The sequence below is a fragment of the Eurytemora carolleeae genome, unplaced genomic scaffold (genome assembly GCF_000591075.1).
Source record: "Eurytemora carolleeae unplaced genomic scaffold, Eaff_2.0 scaffold71, whole genome shotgun sequence".
Lineage (NCBI taxonomy): Eukaryota > Metazoa > Arthropoda > Copepoda > Calanoida > Temoridae > Eurytemora > Eurytemora carolleeae.
In genome coordinates, this window is record NW_019396152.1 from 66,226 (window position 1) to 87,500 (window position 21,275).

A 21,275-nucleotide genomic window follows, 5' to 3' on the forward strand; every position below is an offset into this window, starting at 1 on the left:
CACTATTTACTCAGTTTGATAAAATATGCATAATTTTCACCAAAACAAAATACAAATCCTTGATGACATTTCTTGATTAAAGAAAAAAAGGCAACATTAATTCCATAGCTTTCGATTATTTCTCGGTAAAGGTGTAAAAAGGTATGGGCTATTTAAGATTATTTTCACAGACTGGACTTTTTTCCGCCATATATCCTATTCTTTATTTTTTTAGCAACAAATCCTTTAAATTACTATTCTTTAGAAGTCACAAAATTTCACGGTAATAGTGTCAAAAATGAGAGTGCTAGGACTCCCTAGCCTGTTTAGGGTTAAATTTGGTTCTCCCTGATATTACCTGATATTATCTTGAATCCATTTAAGAGCTTCCACCTGGTCCAGCATACCAGCATTACCAGGGATATCTTTACTACCCAAGGAAAGAAATCCTAAAGATATAAGTTAATCAAAATCATTTTTAATTTTGTAATTTTCTCCTAAATTTTCTAACACTGTGCAAACTTATAATACTGGTTTATACTGGTTTACACTTGTTTACACTTTACACCACCAATATCACTGGTTTACACTTTACATCACCAATATTACTGGTTTACACTTTACATCACCAATATCACTGGTTTACACTTTACATCTCCAATATCACTGGTTTACACTTTACAACACAAATATTACTGGTTTACACTTTACATTTCCAATATCACTGGTTTACACTTTACACCACCAATATCACTGGTTTACACTTTACACCACCAATATCACTGGTTTACACTTTACATCACCAATATTACTGGTTTACACTTTACACCACCAATATCACTGGTTTACACTTTACATCTCCAATATCACTGGTTTACACTTTACAACACAAATATTACTGGTTTACACTTTACATCTCCAATATCACTGGTTTACACTTTACACCACAAATATCACTGGTTTACACTTTACATCTCCAATATCACTGGTTTACACTTTACATCACCAATATCACTGGTTTACATTTTACATCAACAATATCACTGGTTTACACTTTACATCACCAATATCACTGGTTTACACTTTACATCACCAATATCACTGGTTTACACTTTACATCTCCAATATCACTGGTTTACACTTTACATCACCAATATCACTGGTTTACACTTTACACCACCAATATTACTGTTTTACACTTTACATCTCCAATATCACTGGTTTACACTTTACATCACCAATATCACTGGTTTACACTTTACATCTCCAATATCACTGGTTTACACTTTACACTACCAATATTACTGGTTTACACTTTACATCACCAATATCACTGGTTTACACTTTACATCTCCAATATCACTGGTTTACACTTTACATCTCCAATATCACTGGTTTACACTTTACACCACAAATATCACTGGTTTACACTTTACACCACCAATATCACTGGTTTACACTTTACATCTCCAATATCACTGGTTTACACTATACACAACCAATATCACTGGTTTACACTTTACACCACCAATATCACTGGTTTACACTTTACATCACCAATATCACTGGTTTACACTTTACATCACCAAGTTGGAATACAATAAAAAATGTCTTCTAACTTCTTACATGCTTAAAAAGTATGAGCATGACAAATAATTTTCACTTTGTAGTTAGAGAGTCCAGTTTTTAGTTCAATTTTAAACTTAATGCAGGAGCAAATTACGAGATAGAAAAAATGGGAATAGAGCAATTGCCAATAGAGTAAATGGCATTAGAGCACATGGAAAAATAAAAAATGGCAATAGAGAAATGGCAAAAGTGAGAGCAAATTTCGTAGCAATAAAAGCGCAGGTATAGGTTTACCTAAGGGTCCAAGCCTGTAGTTGAAAGTAACGACAATAATATCATGAATCATCCAGAACTCTGGTCCGTACCAACACGCTGAACCAGATCCAAACATAAATGCTCCTCCGTGTATATAAACCAGAACAGGCCGAAGCTTTTCTAAAAATAAATTATATATATTAAACATTTTGATCGAAGTTTAATATTTTGTACAGAAATTAGATTTTGGAATGGAACACAAAAAAAATTGTGCTTTTTAATGGATACAGTTTAAAAAATGTTTAAACAAAAAATTGGACATTTTTAATAGCATTCAGGAAGCTTGAATAAGGCATTTTTTATTTTACAGTAAAATTCTTTTTTTCTTCTTATATTTTGATCAGAGATCGAAATTTTTTTGTTCATAGTATCGTTTTTCGCTAATCTTAAAACTTGATTTTGATATTCAATGTAGGCACCACGGGATATTTAAGAGGAATTAGATAAATCCGTAGGTCTGCAAAAGTTGGAGATCAATACTTGATCTTGAGATTAACATACACAAAAATTCTGATTTCAGTTTGAATTACAAAAATTATACCTTTCCATTTTTAAGGTGATTAATTTTCACAAAAATGATAAACAGATTTCTTTAAATATTAAATTGATGACGCATGGTTTGTGAATGTTTTTTTAATGTCAAGAAATTACAATTGGAACCATTACATTTAAACTGAAATACAACAAACTACAATAAAAACAGATTACTCTAAATCCTTAACAATTTATTTCTACCTCGGTTGATTCCATTAAATCCTTGTGGTTGTGGAACATAAACATTAAGATAAAGGCAGTCCTCGTCAGTTCCCGGCACCAACCCTTAACATCAATAGGGAGAACACTATTCAAAACATCACTAAAGGGAGAACACTATTCAAAACATCATTAAAGGGAGAACACTATTCAAATCATCATTATGGGGAGAACTCTATTCAAAACATCATTAAAGGGAGTCTATTCAAAACATCTTTAAAGGGAGAGCTCTATTCAAAACATCACTAAAGGGAGAACACTATTCAAAACATCATTAAAGGGAGAACACTATTCAAATCATCATTATGGGGAGAACTCTATTCAAAACATCATTAAAGGGAGAACTCTATTCAAAACATCTTTAAAGGGAGAGCTCTATTCAAAACATCACTAAAGGGAGAACACTATTCACAACATCATTAAAGGGAGAACACTATTCAAAACATCATTAAAGGGAGAACTCTATTCAAAACAACATTAAAGGGAGAACACTATGCAAAACATCACTAAAGAACCGTTAACATAATTTAAAACGATTTTCCATTGAAGATTAAAGCGGTCACGATGAGGAAGATATCGTCCTATTTTATATTTTCCTATAGAAAAACAAGGATGTCTCAATTGGTTTTGTTTATTAAAAGGCATAGTTGGGAATTTCGCTTGAAATTCTTGAAATGGAGCGTAGCTTGAAATTCTTGAAATGGAGGGTAGCTTGAAATTCTTGAAATGGAGGGTAGCTTGAAATTCTTGAAATGGAGGGTAACTTTAAATTCTTGAGAAATGGAGGGTAGCTTGAGATTCTAAAAATGGAGGGTAGCTTGAAATTCTTGAAATGGAGGGTAGCTTGAAATTAGGTTGAATTTTCTTTTATTCTTTCATTTTTTTCGGATGTTTTTTTTGAAAATTTTGTTTCTGATATTTTGTGTCAATTTCCTTATTTTCTTCAAAATGTTAAGAAGCCTGCAATACAATATTTCCGCTGGGAGTAAACTCTCATTTTTTATATTCTTGTTAAAATAAAAACTTTTAAGGCACATTGTCTATCCCGAGAATTTCAAAAAATTAAAACTAATTCTTTCCAAAAATATTAGTTTAAATATAATTTTAAAAAAACTAAAAATATTTTGGTCTCACACCTTCGTGATCTACCCCTATACTAATCTGCGGACACATCTTATTCTTCAGTCTTGTAGCATCCAGGGGACATTCCCAGCTAGACACAGATCTAAACATTCAGATTTATAGGAATTTTTCATTTTTTTTAATTGGTTTACATTATATTTTTAAAGGGAGTGACCGACTATGTAAGGTGTTTGAGCGCAAATTCGACGTTCAAAACTCCTACTTTGGGGTACGTTTTCAGAATTAGTTTTTTTAAATTATAAAATAAAGAAAACGAAAAATAAAGTAAAAATTATACAGTAATATAATTAGATGGTTAGGAACACATTTCACAAAAGAAATTTGTCAATAAATCAATGCTGAAATCGATTATTTCGTTTTCATTATTATATTGAATTTCTTATTTTCTTTGAATTTATTCGCATTTTTTTTTCAAATTCTTCAAATGTCGTCTTTTCAATGATAATTCTAGAAAATCCGCAGAAAATCTTTGTAAATAATGAGAAACCAGAATAATGAGAAAATAGAAACTAATAATAGAACAAGATTACTTATTTTTGATGATAAGATCATTTTTATTTTCTCAACATGTTCCTATACATGACGTCTGTATTTTATTGTAGAACTTTTTTACATTTTATGTCGTCGTTATTTAATAATTTAAAAAAACCAATTCTGAAAACGTATCCACCCCCAAAGTAGGAGTTTTGAACGTCGAATTTGCGCTCAAACTCAGGATTTACAGATCTTTAAAAATGTTTAATGTGTCTCAAATGAATCCGAAAGAAGTTTTCCACAACACTGCATACTCAGTTCAACTACCTTACAAAGCCGGTCACCCCCTTTAAAAAAGGATCTTTGAGGTGTACGATTGATTATGCAAGAATATTGCATAATGGTTTATTAACTGTAAAAATTTTTGTTTACAAATCTTTGTTCGATGTTTAAAAAACATTGTTCTACGTTAAATAAACTTTAATTTTAGCATCTACATTATTCCAAGTTCTTTTAAATTCCCAAACGAGAGATGTTTATGGTTCCAGAAAGATGTTTACTATAACACAAATTTGTAAGTAAATATCTACAATTAAGTGAGAAAACAAAGAGCTTTAAAGATGCTTTTTTTATCTAAATATAGTTTAATCATTTTTTTTCTTCATCAAATTTTTAAATAAGAAGGAAAATAAATGATAAAAATCCTTTTAAAAATAAAAAATAGACACCTCAGAGAGACAAGAAAATATGTCTTATTCAAGACAAGGGCCTGGGGGATATTGAAATAAAAAGAACACGCTATATAATTCGGCGAACAGTGTCTTTAAAATCTAATTTAGCGGATTTTCGACCTTGGGTAGGAATATCTGTAACTGCCTGTTGGAGGTTCAGCATACGGAATACCTGCATAATATCAGGACTTGGTCAAAATAATTGATTTATTTAAGAATAAAAAAAGAAAAAAAGTTCGAAAAATTTATTTACCCACAAAGGATGAAATTTTGATTCTGAAATTTATTCAGTTCTTTGTTTTTTTTTTCTTTACAAAATATTTATGATATACCATTAAAAACCATACTCAACGCAGATCCCTGTATAATTTTATTCTTATCTAAAGAATTCACGATCGACATTAAAGTCAAATCCTTAATGGTACATTTTTTAATGTGAAAACCCCAAATATTTGGCGCACTTTCATAAAATAAAATAGTTTTTGATAATTTTAGATTTAGAAAATAACAGATGCAAGAAATTCTAAGAGTACAGAAAATTGCGCTACACATATTTTTAACCCTATCTCTGCTGAGGTACTTGAAAACCAGGATATGCTGGGGGGGGGTCAATTTGCCCCCCCCCCCCTCTAAATCCCATGTTTGATGTCAAAATATGACAAATGATACATTATTGGAAAGCTCTTTTGCTCTACTTTTAGAATCTGCAAAAAAATTTTCAAATTTGCAAAAATTGAATTTTTATCGCAAAATCCAGTTATATAGTAGAAATGTTTGCAAAAAAAAGTTGTCCAAAAAATGAAAAATTATACATTTTTGAAAAGCCCTTGACCATGCCATTTTAAATATGCAACAATTTTTTCAAAATTTTAAATAACCTGATTTTTAATCAAGAAAAACTAAAAATGTGCTAATTTCCTTTGACAGGTTGTTTGCAAAAAATTTGCAATTTTTTTTCGCAAAACTTGTGCAATTTTTTTTCTTTTTTCAAAGGCTTTCCAAAAAGCTAAATTTTATCAAAATCTGACAAGTGAAAGTGGGTCAAAACAAAGATTTAGTTTGCTACAGGAAAAATCAGTCATTCAGGCAGTAAGCCTGAGAACTCAGGCAGTTAGTATTAAAGCCCGGGTTTAGGCCTAAAGAGAGGGCTTTGGGTATGTAGGAAAAGTCAGAAAATTTCAACAGCCTCAGACCAATAAATTTTGAGTTATGTAAAAAAAACTACAGGGGGGGAGTCAAATTGACCCCCCCCCCAAGCAGGAATAGGGTTAAATTAGAAATAATTTTTTAAACATTTTTTTAATTCAAATCCAAATTTCCTGTGAATGAAAGATATTTGACGTCAGTTTCGAATCTTTCATCCCGAAAAGTTTCCTTCTTTCCGATAACAGGTCCTAGAGCTGTACTGCAGAAAGTCAACAATAACAAAATAAATTAAAAGAATGCAATACGATTAAAGGACTAATGCCTATATGTCCGATTCACAATGATTCCTTTAAAAGCTTTTTCTGATCAAGTGTTAATGAGATATCCATGTTTTCTCTTAGAAAATTGATTTTTACTGCAAGAGTAAAACACGTTACACGTTGTGAATATATATTATACCCCGCTAGAAATGAAGGGTCACCATAGATAAATAAATAAACATAGATAGCATATGTACGCAAAATCACCAAGAATTGTACAGTCCGCGAACTCATACTTCTAGGGGTCAAAGTGTACTTCAGTGATAAGCGGGGTGGTTTTGTGTTTTAATGGATTTCATAAATCATAATAGAGTGTAAAATAACTCCGGGAATGGAATTATTTGAACAACAATATTTCACTATCATCTTGACGAGAACTGAAGACGGTCATGAGAAGGACTAAACTAACTCAAATTTCTCTCTTCAGAACTCATGTACACCACAAGTACTCAATGACATAAGAACAGCCAATGTTCACAACCGACCTAGTTAATCTATATAATAGGAATATCTTTAAAACATCTCTGTACATTTATATCTTTCAAGATGAAAAATGTCGTCTTATGCGCAATCTATCTTTATCTATGAGGGTCACTGTAAAACAGGCGTCGGTGGTTAATAGACTGATAGTCTGAATTGTTAATTGGCTAATTAGTTCATTGGCTAATTTGTTTGTTGGTTAGGTTGGTTCATTGATTAGGCTCCTCAAATCGAATAATCATTGGTTAGATTTACCAACCAGACTATCCGTCTATTAACCACCGACACCTGTCTATTGTTTTACATTTCAAACTATTATTTCGTGTCGGAATGAAAGGAGTGGTTAAGGGTTTTAGGTTTTTAAATTTAAAATAATTGTTAAGACTTTTGTACGAATGGGTGGCCATTTCTTTTTTTAAAGTCCCATTATGCTAAAAACCTAAAAATCATGGGATCTTTCTTCAAAATGCAATATACAGCCCTTTTCTTACTATTTGAACTCTTAGAACTTTAATAAAGGGTTATTAAGTTAGATTGAACTTTATAAAATTAGATTAGATTATACTAGAGTAGATTAGATTAGATCAGAAAGCTTGTCTTCAAGTTTTCCCTGAGGATATCTTTCTCTTTACATAGTTTGTGACAACATTTAAAGTTAGACATCAGATGTCAAACCAATTTTATTTTATCAACAAAACTTTTTTCAAAGAGAATATATTTCTCAAGGGAAGCTTCAAAACAAGAATCCATTGATGATAAGATCATTTTTATTTTCTCAACATGTTCCTATACATGACGTCTGTATTTTATTGTAGAACTTTTTTACATTTTATGTCGTCGTTATTTAATAATTTAAAAAAACCAATTCTGAAAACGTATCCACCCCCAAAGTAGGAGTTTTGAACGTCGAATTTGCGCTCAAACTCAGGATTTACAGATCTTTAAAAATGTTTAATGTGTCTCAAATGAATCCGAAAGAAGTTTTCCACAACACTGCATACTCAGTTCAACTACCTTACAAAGCCGGTCACCCCCTTTAAAAAAGGATCTTTGAGGTGTACGATTGATTATGCAAGAATATTGCATAATGGTTTATTAACTGTAAAAATTTTTGTTTACAAATCTTTGTTCGATGTTTAAAAAACATTGTTCTACGTTAAATAAACTTTAATTTTAGCATCTACATTATTCCAAGTTCTTTTAAATTCCCAAACGAGAGATGTTTATGGTTCCAGAAAGATGTTTACTATAACACAAATTTGTAAGTAAATATCTACAATTAAGTGAGAAAACAAAGAGCTTTAAAGATGCTTTTTTTATCTAAATATAGTTTAATCATTTTTTTTCTTCATCAAATTTTTAAATAAGAAGGAAAATAAATGATAAAAATCCTTTTAAAAATAAAAAATAGACACCTCAGAGAGACAAGAAAATATGTCTTATTCAAGACAAGGGCCTGGGGGATATTGAAATAAAAAGAACACGCTATATAATTCGGCGAACAGTGTCTTTAAAATCTAATTTAGCGGATTTTCGACCTTGGGTAGGAATATCTGTAACTGCCTGTTGGAGGTTCAGCATACGGAATACCTGCATAATATCAGGACTTGGTCAAAATAATTGATTTATTTAAGAATAAAAAAAGAAAAAAAGTTCGAAAAATTTATTTACCCACAAAGGATGAAATTTTGATTCTGAAATTTATTCAGTTCTTTGTTTTTTTTTTCTTTACAAAATATTTATGATATACCATTAAAAACCATACTCAACGCAGATCCCTGTATAATTTTATTCTTATCTAAAGAATTCACGATCGACATTAAAGTCAAATCCTTAATGGTACATTTTTTAATGTGAAAACCCCAAATATTTGGCGCACTTTCATAAAATAAAATAGTTTTTGATAATTTTAGATTTAGAAAATAACAGATGCAAGAAATTCTAAGAGTACAGAAAATTGCGCTACACATATTTTTAACCCTATCTCTGCTGAGGTACTTGAAAACCAGGATATGCTGGGGGGGGGTCAATTTGCCCCCCCCCCCCTCTAAATCCCATGTTTGATGTCAAAATATGACAAATGATACATTATTGGAATAAACCCGGTATCCCAATTGGGTGGTTTTTGTCTAATAAAGATGGAAAGGGGGGGGGGGCAGAGGGGATTAATGAATTAATTCCAAACCCTCTCCCTTATGATTTTGCCACTAGAGTTGAGATACGGTGTACCATCAGAGAGATATGTAGTTGTGTGGCACTAAAATTATTGATATAATTACTAATTAGCCCTATACCAATTTTTTTTGAGGGGGGGGGTCTATGGTTTTACCCTTAGAGTCAAGATAGAGGAGTGTGATGTACATAGTCCAACTTTCCCTCCCCCGCCGCCCTCCCCCATCGTAATAGGGTTAAAAATGTAAAAATGCAATGGAAACGAAATTCGTGTTCACATTCTTTAATATTTTTATTTTTATTTTTCTTTCCCTGATTAGAAAATCTGTCTCTTCTAGATCAAGTTTACAAGAATCCTCGTCAGAATATTTCCTTCTTTCATCGTCTAAAAAACAAAAAAAAATATCGTAAACATAAATTCAAATTCTGTGTAAAATTCACAACTTATAAATTTACAAAAAGTATTGGTATTTGTGTAACATCATAATTAATAATGTAGACTAGTTTTAAAAAATTGATTTACTAAATGCTCAGTTAAAGTGAAGATGACCGAAAGCAACCCATATTAAATAGTAATGAGTATTACTATTTTCAATGTATTTTTGATCCTTTTTAATAGTTTAAATTAAACAATCATATTTAGAGTGTGATTAATCAGGGCAAAGTACAGTACAATTTCACCTATCACTAGAGAAATGTGTACAGTACAATTTAATCTATCACTTGAGTATTGTGTACGGTACAATTTCATCTATCACTAGAAAATATGTACAGTACAATTTCATCTATCACTAGAGAAGTGTGTACGGTACAATTTCATTTATCACTAGAGAATGTGTATAGTACAATGTCATCTATTACTAGAGATATATGTACAGTACAATTTAATCTATCACTTGAGTATTGTGTACGGTACAATTTAATCTATCACTTGAGTATTGTGTACGGTACAATTTCATCTATCACTAGAATTATGTACAGTACAATTTCATCTATCACTAGAGAAGTGAGTACGGTTACAATTTCATCTATCACTAGAGATATGTGTACGGTACAATTTCATCTATCACTAGAAAATATGTACAGTACAATTTCATCTATCACTAGAGAAGTGTGTACGGTACAATTTCATTTATCACTAGAAAATATGTACAGTACAATGTCATCTATTACTAGAGATATATGTACAGTACAATTTCATCTATTACTAGAGAATGAGTACGGTATAATTTCATCTATCACTAGAGAATATGTACAGTACAATTTCATCTATCACTAGAGAATATGTACAGTACAATTTCATCTATCACTAGAGAATATGCACAGTACAATTTCATCTATTACTAGAGATATATGTACTGTACAATTTCATCTATCAGTAGAGAAATGTGTACGGTACAATTTTATCCATCCCTAGAGAAGTGTGTACGGTACAATTTAATCTATCACTAGAGCAATGTGTACGGAACAACTTCATCTGTCACTAGAGAATAAGTACGGTACAATTTCATCTATCACTAGAGAAGTGTGTACGGTCCAATTCAATCTATCACTAAAGAAGTGTGTACGGTACAATTTCATCTATCTCTAAAGAAGTGTGTACGGTCCAATTTCATCTATCACTAAAGAAGTGTGTACGCTCCAATTTAATCTACCACTAAAGGAGTGTGTACTGTACAAGTTCATCTATCTCTAAAGAAGTGTGTACTGTACAATTTCATCTATCTCTAAAGAAGTGTGTACTGTACAATTTCATCTATCACTAAAGAAGTGTGTACAGTACAATTTCATCTATCTCTAAAGAAGTGTGTACTGTACAATTTCATCTATCACTAAAGGAGTGTGTACTGTACAATATAATCTACCACTAAAGAAGTGTGTACTGTACAATTTCATCTATCTCTAAAGGAGTGTGTACGGTATTATGTAGAGAAGTGTTTACGCGGTATAGTTTCAAATGAATCAGTGTTTATCCCATTCAAAACTATACAAACGATGGTATGGGTTTGAGAGGTGTAAATTGTGTATTGTGTTGCTGAAGAAAATATTTTTCAAAACATTTGAAAATATTTTTGTGTTTCATTCACTTGTCTGGTTTCTTATAGAATAGGAGAATTATTTTTTTCTCCGATTCTCCAACATTCAATAGAACGTAGTTTTTAGAATTGCACTTTGAAAGGAGTGCAATCAAACCTGCGTTCTACTTTTTCTTACATTCTTTTTATAGACGACCCAACTTAAAGGGACTGTCCGCGGAATTTAAATCTTCATCTGAAAGAGTAGAATTTTTCTAATTAATAAAGAGGAACTTAGGATCAGACATATTTGTTTTCTGTCTGTCAATTTCAAAAACTGCAAAGAAAAATCATCAATACTAAAAAAGAAAATCAATAATATTTGCGCCGTAAGACATTTTCTTTAAAAAATTCCCAAAGCAAATTGTTTCCTCAACGTTGACAAAAACTAATTCTGAAGTCGTGTCGTGAAATGCACTTTGAGATTGGTCTGTCAAAAACTTAGTTAAACTTAAACTGACCAATCCCCCTTTATACCCCAGCTTCACATTTCCACCTACTGCATTCCCCCCTTTTCTATAATAATTCTATAAACCTCTCACACCCCCCAAAAAAATTTACCACTTTGTCTATTCCCACTTTGCTCTCTCCCAAATCTAGTGCTTTTCACATTCTTTACTTCAGCCTTTCCAATTTTATCTTCTGCCATCTGTCTTCTTAAATGTCTTGTGTTTGAAAAAATGAACTACTGTGTTCAAATTATAATTGTTTGAATAAGCTTTCAATATTCTCTGTTCTAAAATAAAGGGTTAGAAAAAACAGATCAAATCAAATTCTCAAGGCAGGATGTAAATAAAAAGTCTCTGAAATTCAAAAATTAAGGCCTATTCTGTATATTCTTTAAATGTTCACAAGCAATTCCTTTTAAAATAATTTGATGATTTCATTTATTTATTCTCACTTTAGATTTAAAATTTAGAAAAATATTATATAAAATCTTAAATTGTTAAAGTTTTAAGTTACCTGGTAATAAGCAGTATGCTGATATACATCCAACCTCATTTACATCCTCATTGGAGCAGTCAGGAGTAGAGAACAGTCCCTTTAATACAATCAATTTATATCCTCATTGGAGCAGTCAGGAGTAGAGAACAAACCCTTTAATACAATTAATTTATATCCTCATTGGAGCAGTCAGGAGTTGAGAACAAACTCTTTAATACAATTAATTTATAACCTCAATGGAGCAGTCAGGAGTAGAAAACAAACCCTTAAATACAATCAATTTATATACTCATTGGAGCAGTCAGGAGTAGAGAACAAACCCTTTAATACAATCAATTTATATACTCATTGGAGCAGTCAGGAGTAGAGAACAAACTCTTTAATACAATCATTTTATATACTCATTGGAGAAGTCAGGAGTAGAGAACAAACCCTTTAATACAATCAATTTATATCCTCATTGGAGCAGTCGGAGTAGAGAACAAACACGTTAATACAATCAACTTATATCCTCATTGGAGCAGTCAGGAGTAGAGAAAAAACTCTTTAATACAATAAATCTATATCCTTAGTGGAGCAGTCAGGAGTAGAGAACAAACCCTTTAATGCAATCAATTTATATCCTCATTGCAGCAGTCAGGAGTAGAGAACAGTCCCTTTAATACAATCAATTTATATACTCATTGGAGCAGTCAGGAGTAGAGAACAAACCCTTTAATACAATCAATTTATATACTTCTTGGAGCTGTCAGATTTAGAGAATAGTTCCTTTAAAATAAACAAATTACACCCTAAATATAATAGTCGGAGTAGAGAATATGTTCCTTTCAAATAAACAAATTATACCCTAAATATAATAGTTGGAGTAAGAATATGTTCCTTTCAAATAAACAAATTATACCCTAAATATAATAGTCAGGAGTAGAGAGGAGTTAGCATGTATTGAACATTAATCTCAATAAATTAATTTTTAAAGATTTGTTTAACTCTCAACAATTTTTGTTGAATGCAAACTGGAGACGTTATTTTATTTATTCTCCAGTTAAAAATTGCGGTTTTTTCTGTTAAAGAGATTTGTGCATTTAAGTTTCAGTGATAATGAATTGGAACATAACGGAATTTAATACTTTTTTAAAAGGAATAAACCGATATATTTTTCATTGCTATTTGGTCGAGTTTTAAAGGGTACCGTTGTAAATTACAGTTTTAAATGGTTGGTCACTTACAAATTAAGTATAAAGTTCATTTAAATGTAATTTATTTTAGACTTAAATTATTTATATATTTTGTCACAAACTCAAATTGTCTAATCCCTATATCTTTACAATCTGATTATGTAAACCTTTGATATTGCAAACTTAGATTATTTGGTCTAACAGAATTCATAGTTTGAAATATCAAAGGTCTACGACTTTGGGTTGCAAAGATATAGAGATTAGAAAAGTAGAGTTTGTGACAAAAACTCAATTCCTTTATTATTATTTACCTGAAGTAAGCGAAGCTTAACAAATGCAATATCACTAAAAAATAATAAAATACAAAATTACGATGACAAGAGACTTTTTATAATTGAAACACTGCATCTTGGATTAAAATGGAGTAAATTAGAGAATTTCAAAATTTTGATATCTAAATTTCCCAGGGGAGTTTCATCAAAAATCTAATTTAAAGTGCATCCTTTTCTCATGTTTGATAGAATAATAATTCTTGAAAAATTAATGTTAGCAGAAGAAGTCTTTATTATGCATTTTTTTAAAAGCTTTGCGTAGATAATTTCTCGTTGGCAGTTTTAAAATGTTTGTCAATTTCTGTAATTTAGAGATTTAAATAATTTAAATAAACTAATTTGTAACAGATGAACCATAATTTCTTTCCTTAATTTCGTATTTGTTGTACTGTTTTAAATCAGCGGGGGGGGGGGGGCATTACTTATTGTGTTATTTAGAAGTATTTAAATCTTTAAATTACAGAAATTATGAAAACCCTAATTAATCCTAACCTTATCATCCTAGACCCTGATACGAGAATGTTTGCTCCGAACCCAAGAAAAGTACTGTCCTCTTGTGAACTCCGGAGTTCTCCAATACGTCCTTGCCCATATTCCTGCTTAAGGTTCGAGATCAACGAAACATTTTTTTTATAATAATATTAAGCATCTCTAGCTGTGGATTTCTACAATTATAACAAGAGGGATAAAACAGTACTGCTTTCTAGCGGAGCCAATATCGTTAAACTCGTCATAAAAGAAATCCACCATCAAGATGTAAGTAATCCACAAGTCAGTAATTCCGGGACTTTAAACATGGAAAACTTCACTTAATTTTAAAGTTATTTTTGATCCCTGAATTTCATCTTGAACTTGAACTGAACAGTTTTCACTCTCACAAACCCTGAAATAAGAAAAAATATCAATATATTAAAAATATCAGAGTGCACATGGATATTCGGTTATATTGGTTACGTCCTGGAAACTGGAAACTGCAGAATGAAATGAATATTTTAAAAAATGTATAGATTTTTCCTTCTTTCGCGTTAAAATCAAGTTCGGTACAAAATAGCGTTTTTGGACACCCTGTATGAATTTTAGAATGGTTTAATGTTTCCAAACATTTAGCAAATCATTCTGGTTTGATTTGAAATTTCGGTTTACTTTTTATATCAATGTTTTTTTTTCAATGCAATCTCATTTCCTCGACTATTATTCAGGGTTACGCATAAAGTTACGCATTCTTTCGTATGGAATTTCCAAAATAGCTAATTTAGCATGCGTCAGAGTACGCAAATATTTAGAATGTACGCATTACGCAATGTTAACGCATATCGGACAAATTGCATAGCATTATCATGATCAATTGTAACAAAGATGATTCGGCTACATTTCCATTTTGTCAATGATCTCAAATATAAGAGGGAAGGGGGAATGCTTACAGCAGGAATATTGTTAAAAATAAAAGTAATAAAATAACTAACCTTTGATCGTCTCCTTGTCTGATAGGACAGATAAGTGCACATACTAGTCCTCTGTATTCACCATCAATTTAATTAGAAAAACTTCTTCTTTTTAAAATAATTTTATGTTTAAAGAGACAGTAATATCCTTAATTACGATCGGTTATTTAATCTGGAGAAGAGAACAAGCATTATTTAATCTGGAGCAAGGGTGTAAGGCAAGGAAAGTTAATTGCGGTCGTGTATACTCTGCGTACAAATTGAAACCAGTTCTCTTTGGGCGGAATTTGTAAACAAGAATAGATGCGTCAGTGTTCGTTTAGTATCCGAGGAGGTTAGAAGCATTAAATTTTGATAATTTTGATAATTCACATAATAGTTTCCTATGACAAGAATATCTCATTGATTTTTTTATGTGAAAGATGGATCCCATGTCAGGCTGTGACATCCGTCTTGTGTTTACATTACCGCCCAGAGACAGTACACTGCAGTACAAAAGATGTGTACACTTCTGAAATAACTTTTCTTGCATTACATCCTTGATCTGGAGATTAAGAACAATTGGAGATCAAGCATTGATCTCAATATTCACCATTCTAAATTCAGTTCTTTTAAATTTGATTTACTTTTATACAAAAGTCGATCTTATCTAATATAAAGGTGAGTAAGATGTCTATTTCGTCAACAACTCAATATTTTATGAATAATATTATGAGGATTTTATATAAACACCCCCCTCCCCCGGCCCCGGGAGGAATAGGTTCCCCTTCTTATACCATTTTATTCTAAGGACCACTCTATATATTTTAAGACTAAACTGGTTTTATATTTATGTTTGCAGCTAGATACTTGATTACTGGTTGTATTGTTGGTCAGCTGCAGTAAAATGGTTAAATTTCCGTTTCTTTCTTTTAATCAAGTTTAACTGTTTTAGTTTAAAACCGTAACCATGGGAATATGTATGCAATAATCTTAGCAAACGAGCGATGTTTAGTCAAAATAAATACGTACAGGGTGAGTCACACTCACATCGGACTAATTGTTTTCCTAGACAGGGTGAGTCACACTCACATCGGACTAAGTATTTTCCAAAACTAGCTTTGGAACCCAGCTTTGCATGGAGTTTTCACTACAATAGAATAAGTCAACCCTCTCAACCTAGAATTTAAAAACCAGGCTAGAAACACAATTCTGCGTTTATTCTGATTTCCCCGTCAACATTTGTGGTAAATCGACCCAGAGGACTATAAGGTACGGGGTGTTCCAAAAAACATGGGAATTTAGTGACTAATTAGATATCGTCTTTTTAAATAATTTTTTGATTTAGTATAGTGATACCTACTGAGAAAGCTGTAATCTGTAAGAGTTTCGTCTGCTATGTTTACATTTTGTTTGTTTATGTTTTGACTGCAAACGGTTGTACTTAGTTAAACAAGAAAATTACAGTATACAAACAGTGTAAACTTGTCCGTTTTCACTGTTCATCTTGCGGAGACATCATAGACACATCTTTACAGCCATTTACCCTTTTCAGAAAATAAACTTTAGCAGACATAATAATATTACGGCTTTTGAAATTAGGTATTGCAATGCTAATACATAACAAAGACGATATCGAATTCGTCACTGAATTCCCATGTTTTTTGGGACACCCTGTATGATCCGACATCTAAATATACAGACAGGCATCAGAGATTTCTACTTGATGTATATATAAATGTGTTTACTGGGAAGGGAAATACACAAACGGGAAAAATACATTTAAAAATAAAATTTTTTAAAATATTTAATTGATGGTGACCTTTGAGCATTTCTTGCAAACCCTGAATCTTGATGAATCAAATCTCCACTGAAAAACATACAGGTGTGATCAATAAGTTTCGCCTAAAAAAAGTAGGGCTGAGACTTTTTGCGAAACTTATTGATCACACCTCGTATGATATAATTATGATATTTAATACATCTTTATGTTATATAATATCAATATCATGTAGTATACACAATACACAGTAAAGGGTTGGACCACTTGGCCACTTTTTTGATAAAAATGTATAAATATATCTGTACCTGTGTCTAGCTACCAACCCAGCAGAGTTAAGAACAGCTCCACCATGCTCTACAGCTACACCTACATGTGACAGCATCTCCCCGCTAGCCCGCACCAGATGACCTACAGGAATTAAAGTATAAAAAATTGTTTACAAAAAACTTTTCTTTTAATTCTTTTATTATTGCTATCTGACGTTGTAAAGACATTTAAATCTGTGAAAAGTTAAAATGTCAATTTTTAGTTTTAGAAAGTTCGTTGTATTTGCAAAAGAAAAAGAAAATTTCTTTAAAACATTAAGTCTGTATAAAAACAATATTTTCTATCGAACTAAATTATCAAAATCGAATCTAAACAGTTAAAGTCGAAGAGAGTTTTGCCAAGTACTTCTTAAAACTAAAGTTGAAAAAGTGCTTTTTAGTTCTAAAGTGAACGTGTCTAAGTAAAATAGAAAGTGGGTTAGTAAGGTAAAATATTAGGTCAAGACGTTGCGACACTTCAAATTTAACTCTGTCTTAACAATACAACTTTTTATGGTTGTCTGGATCTCTGTAAGCTTTATTTTTTATCACTTGATTAATTTAAAAAAATGAAAATTCAAACAAAATTGATTTTATGTGTTCTTAAACATTCAACTGAAAAGAGATTTTTCTGTGAATTTAAAAATTCTGAGAAATTTTCCTCGAGGAAATCAGTGTAATGGAAAAGTTTGAAGAAATTTATTGAAAAATTATCATAAATTTAAAATGATTCTTTCAACTGTAAAACTTTCTATCTTCTTCTTTATATTCTCTATTTCATTAATGTAAAATCAATTTTGGTTGTTCTAAATCATTCAAATTTAAATCTAATTTTTTAACGAATAAAAGTTTTTGAACGAAAATCGTTTTTTTGGAAATGAGTTTTCGCCACAAACTAGAATTGTCTAATCCCTATATCTGATGGCGTAAACCTTTAATATAAATAAATATTTAATATAACAGAATTTAGAGTTTGAAATATCTAAAGCTTACGACATATTGGTTTTTAAAGGTATTGGGATTAGAAAATCAGAGTTTGTGGCAAAAACTCAATTTCTTTAGGACAAAAAGAATATTAATGCTTCTGAAAGAATTGATAAATCTTTAGAACTTTGCAACTCGATGTGTGATATTTTAGACAATTAATTCTGCTAGTTCTAATAGAGATTTAAAATATCAAAGCATATCCCTCATGTTGCAAAGATATTATTGAGTTGAGTTGAAAAGGCAAGAGGTGTGGGGGCGGGGGCTTGGAATCACCCCCCCCTCCCCCTTCTTACTGGGTTAGGGTTAACCTGAGTTATAAATGAAGTTTCCCGCATGTTTCGCTACTTGTCCAGCTATTCCCAGCAAACTTCCACTTAGGGAGACAAAAGTTCCCAACAATCTGAAACAATCTGAAATCAGGCTTTTTGTCGAAAAAGGAGAATTTATCGGTACGCAGAGAGTAGACACTGTATCTCTACCCGATATAGAATTAAGGTTCTTGGAATAATCTGTGCTGAAAAATGAGTTTACATTCTGATTTACATCTGATTTGTCGATCTGTTAATTACAAAGTGAAAACCCAAAACTGTGACATCAATGTCGTCTTTGTACTTTCTTTTACTGTAAAAATGTCACAAAGAATTATTAATTTTTTGTTGTTGCAACAGATATAGCTCTCAAATCTGGGCATTTTTTTAAAAATTGTTCAGTTGCAAATTACAAAATTCTTAAGAGACGTTTCATAATTAAGAGAAAAAATATGATGCAAATGCGTTTATCAACTGGTTCTCGACGTATTTCAACTGTCTTTAGAACTTTAACTACTTTCAACAAATATCATCCTCCCCCTTCCCAAAAAAACGAATTAATTTAATAGATACCTATTTTTGGTTACAGCTGGTTTAGGGGTAGGCGGCAGATATGATGGCCGTAAAGCTGGAGGTTGATATATTGGTCGTAAAACTGGTGGTTGATATGGTTGATGTGAAGATCTCCAGGTAGGTTGATTGTATGGTGGAACTACAAGGGTATCTGGTATATATAAGGTTTTTGGTTGAGCATACGTCTCCCTATGATTAGGTTTTGAATAAACACCATTGGAAGTAGAACGAGTATAGGTCACTTCATTAATAGGCTGATAAACAGATGGAGAAAGTTTAGGGAAATAGGAACCAAGAGTAGGACGAGAATAGGATGCTCCAGGATTAGTTTGAGGATAAGAAACTCCAGGAGTAGGTTGAGAATGGGATGGAGCTGGGATTGATGAAGAATAAGACGAAGCACGAGTAGGACGAGAGATTGATGGAACAGGAGTTGGTTGGGAGACTGTTGAAGGGGAACTAGGTTTTGAGTAGGATGGAGCTGAAGTATGTTTCGAGTAGGATGAAATTGAAGGTAATGGAGTCAGATTTACAGAGGAAACATTATACGTACTTATAAAGTTGGACAAAGTAGAGGTAGTTGGTTTGGAATTGAATGTAGCAGAAGGTGTTTTAGAATTCAAGGATTCAGGGCTAGGTTCAGAATTAGAAACAACTGAAATCGATGATTGAGAATCGGAGGTTTCAGGAGAAGGCTGAGAACTTGAAGTTTCAGGTTTAGGTTGAGTATCGGTGTTTTTAGGGTAAGATTGATAACTGGAGGTTTCATTGGTATGTTGGGTATTGAAAGGTTCAATGGTAGGTTGGGTATTGAAAGGTTCAGTGATAGGTTGGGTATTGGAGGGTTCAGGATAGGGTTGGGAACCGAAGGTTTGAAGGATAGGTTGATTATTGGAAGTTAAAGGGTTAGGTAGGGTATTAGAGGTTAGAGGGGTCGGTTGAAAACTGGAGGTTTTATTACTAGGTTGAGCACTGGTGAGTTTAGGGTTAGATTGGAAACTGGAGGTTTCTGGGTTAGGTTGGGAACTGGAGGGTTCAGGGTTAGGTTGGGAGCTGGAGGTTTCAGGGTTAGGTGGAGAACTGGAGGTTTCAGGACTAGGTTGGAAACTGGAGGTTTCAGGGTTAGGTTGGAAACTGGAGGTTTCAGGACTAGGTTGAGTGTTGGTGGGTTCAGGCCTAGGTTGGAAACTGGAGGTTTCAGGGTTAGGTTGGGAACTGGAGGGTTCAGGGTTAGGTTGGGAGCTGGAGGTTTCAGGGTTAGGTTGGAAACTGGAGGTTTTAGGGTTAGGTTGATAACTGGAGGTTTCAGGACTAGGTTGGAAACTGGATGTTTCAGGGTTAGCTTGAGAACTGGAGATTTCAGAAATGAATTCTGAACCTAAAGGACCAGGAATAGGTTGGTAAGTAGAAGTAGGTTGAATAAAGGAAGAGGTGTGTGGACTAGAAATCTCTGATATCTGTGCTTCTAGATATAACGTGTCAGAATTAAAAAAAAAATACATTTTAATAAGTTTTCCGAGAAAAAAGTTAATTTTTATTAAATGTCACTAATTAACCGTTTAAACAAATAAAGAATTTTGTTTCAATTATTTTCTAAAACCTAACCCTTTATGAATAGAGTGGCATGTCTGATTAATAACGATCACCCTTTAAACCTTTGTCTGATAAAAGAGGATAGAGATATCTATCCAATCTACTACTGGAGTCAGATGATAGAGATATCTATCCAATCTACTTCTGGAGTCAGATGATAGAGATATCTATCCAATCCACTACTGGAGTCAGATGATAGAGATATCTATCCAATCTACTACTGGAGTCAGATGATAGAGATATCTATCCAATCCACTACTGGAGTCAGATGATAGAGATATCTATCCAATCTACTACTGGAGTCAGATGATAGAGATATCTATCCAATCTACTACTGGAGTCTAATGTCATCCCTACCCCCTGTCATTTGATTTGTGCTTCAAGTTTAAAATCAATGATTATCAAAATTCATCTGATAGGTTTAGTTGTCCAGATGGGGGATTTAAATGTTGCTGTTGTGAATCGGACATGCCCCTTATTAAATAAAAATCAACTTTAAATTACAAAACTCTACATTCCTTTTAAACTGTATTTTTGTTCAAAATAGTGAATTTTAAAAATATCACAACATTACCTTTCAATGATAATTTCAAGATGGCGTCTTCAAATCCCTGTGGGTAAGCGTAGTTAGTGTATATAAGGGACAGAACTACGATCAACTGAAAACAAAAATATCACTACATATTAAGCAGATAT

General features: G+C 32.2%; 1 protein-coding gene across 3 annotated transcripts in view; it reads right to left on the reverse strand.

Moving 5' to 3' along the window:
• Positions 1-21,275, reverse strand: part of LOC111696571 (liver carboxylesterase 1) — a 38,951-nt gene that overhangs the window by 13,274 nt on the left and 4,402 nt on the right. Inside the window, exons 2-18 of one of the 3 annotated variants that reach the window (XM_023466209.1) lie at positions 21,154-21,238; positions 18,987-20,451; positions 18,414-18,505; positions 17,119-17,221; positions 16,853-16,900; positions 15,073-15,123; positions 14,444-14,492; positions 14,102-14,205; positions 13,589-13,622; positions 12,121-12,199; positions 9,395-9,467; positions 6,284-6,369; positions 5,085-5,136; positions 3,753-3,841; positions 2,599-2,682; positions 1,843-1,983; positions 338-428 (exon numbers count right to left, since the gene is read on the reverse strand). In XM_023466209.1, coding sequence (XP_023321977.1) covers positions 338-428; positions 1,843-1,983; positions 2,599-2,682; positions 3,753-3,841; positions 5,085-5,136; positions 6,284-6,369; positions 9,395-9,467; positions 12,121-12,199; positions 13,589-13,622; positions 14,102-14,205; positions 14,444-14,492; positions 15,073-15,123; positions 16,853-16,900; positions 17,119-17,221; positions 18,414-18,505; positions 18,987-20,451; positions 21,154-21,238 — 2,726 coding nt within the window. The remainder of the gene's footprint in view (positions 1-337; positions 429-1,842; positions 1,984-2,598; positions 2,683-3,752; positions 3,842-5,084; positions 5,137-6,283; positions 6,370-9,394; positions 9,468-12,120; positions 12,200-13,588; positions 13,623-14,101; positions 14,206-14,443; positions 14,493-15,072; positions 15,124-16,852; positions 16,901-17,118; positions 17,222-18,413; positions 18,506-18,986; positions 20,452-21,153; positions 21,239-21,275) is intronic. The other 2 variants (XM_023466211.1, XM_023466210.1) reach the window with 2 other exon arrangements.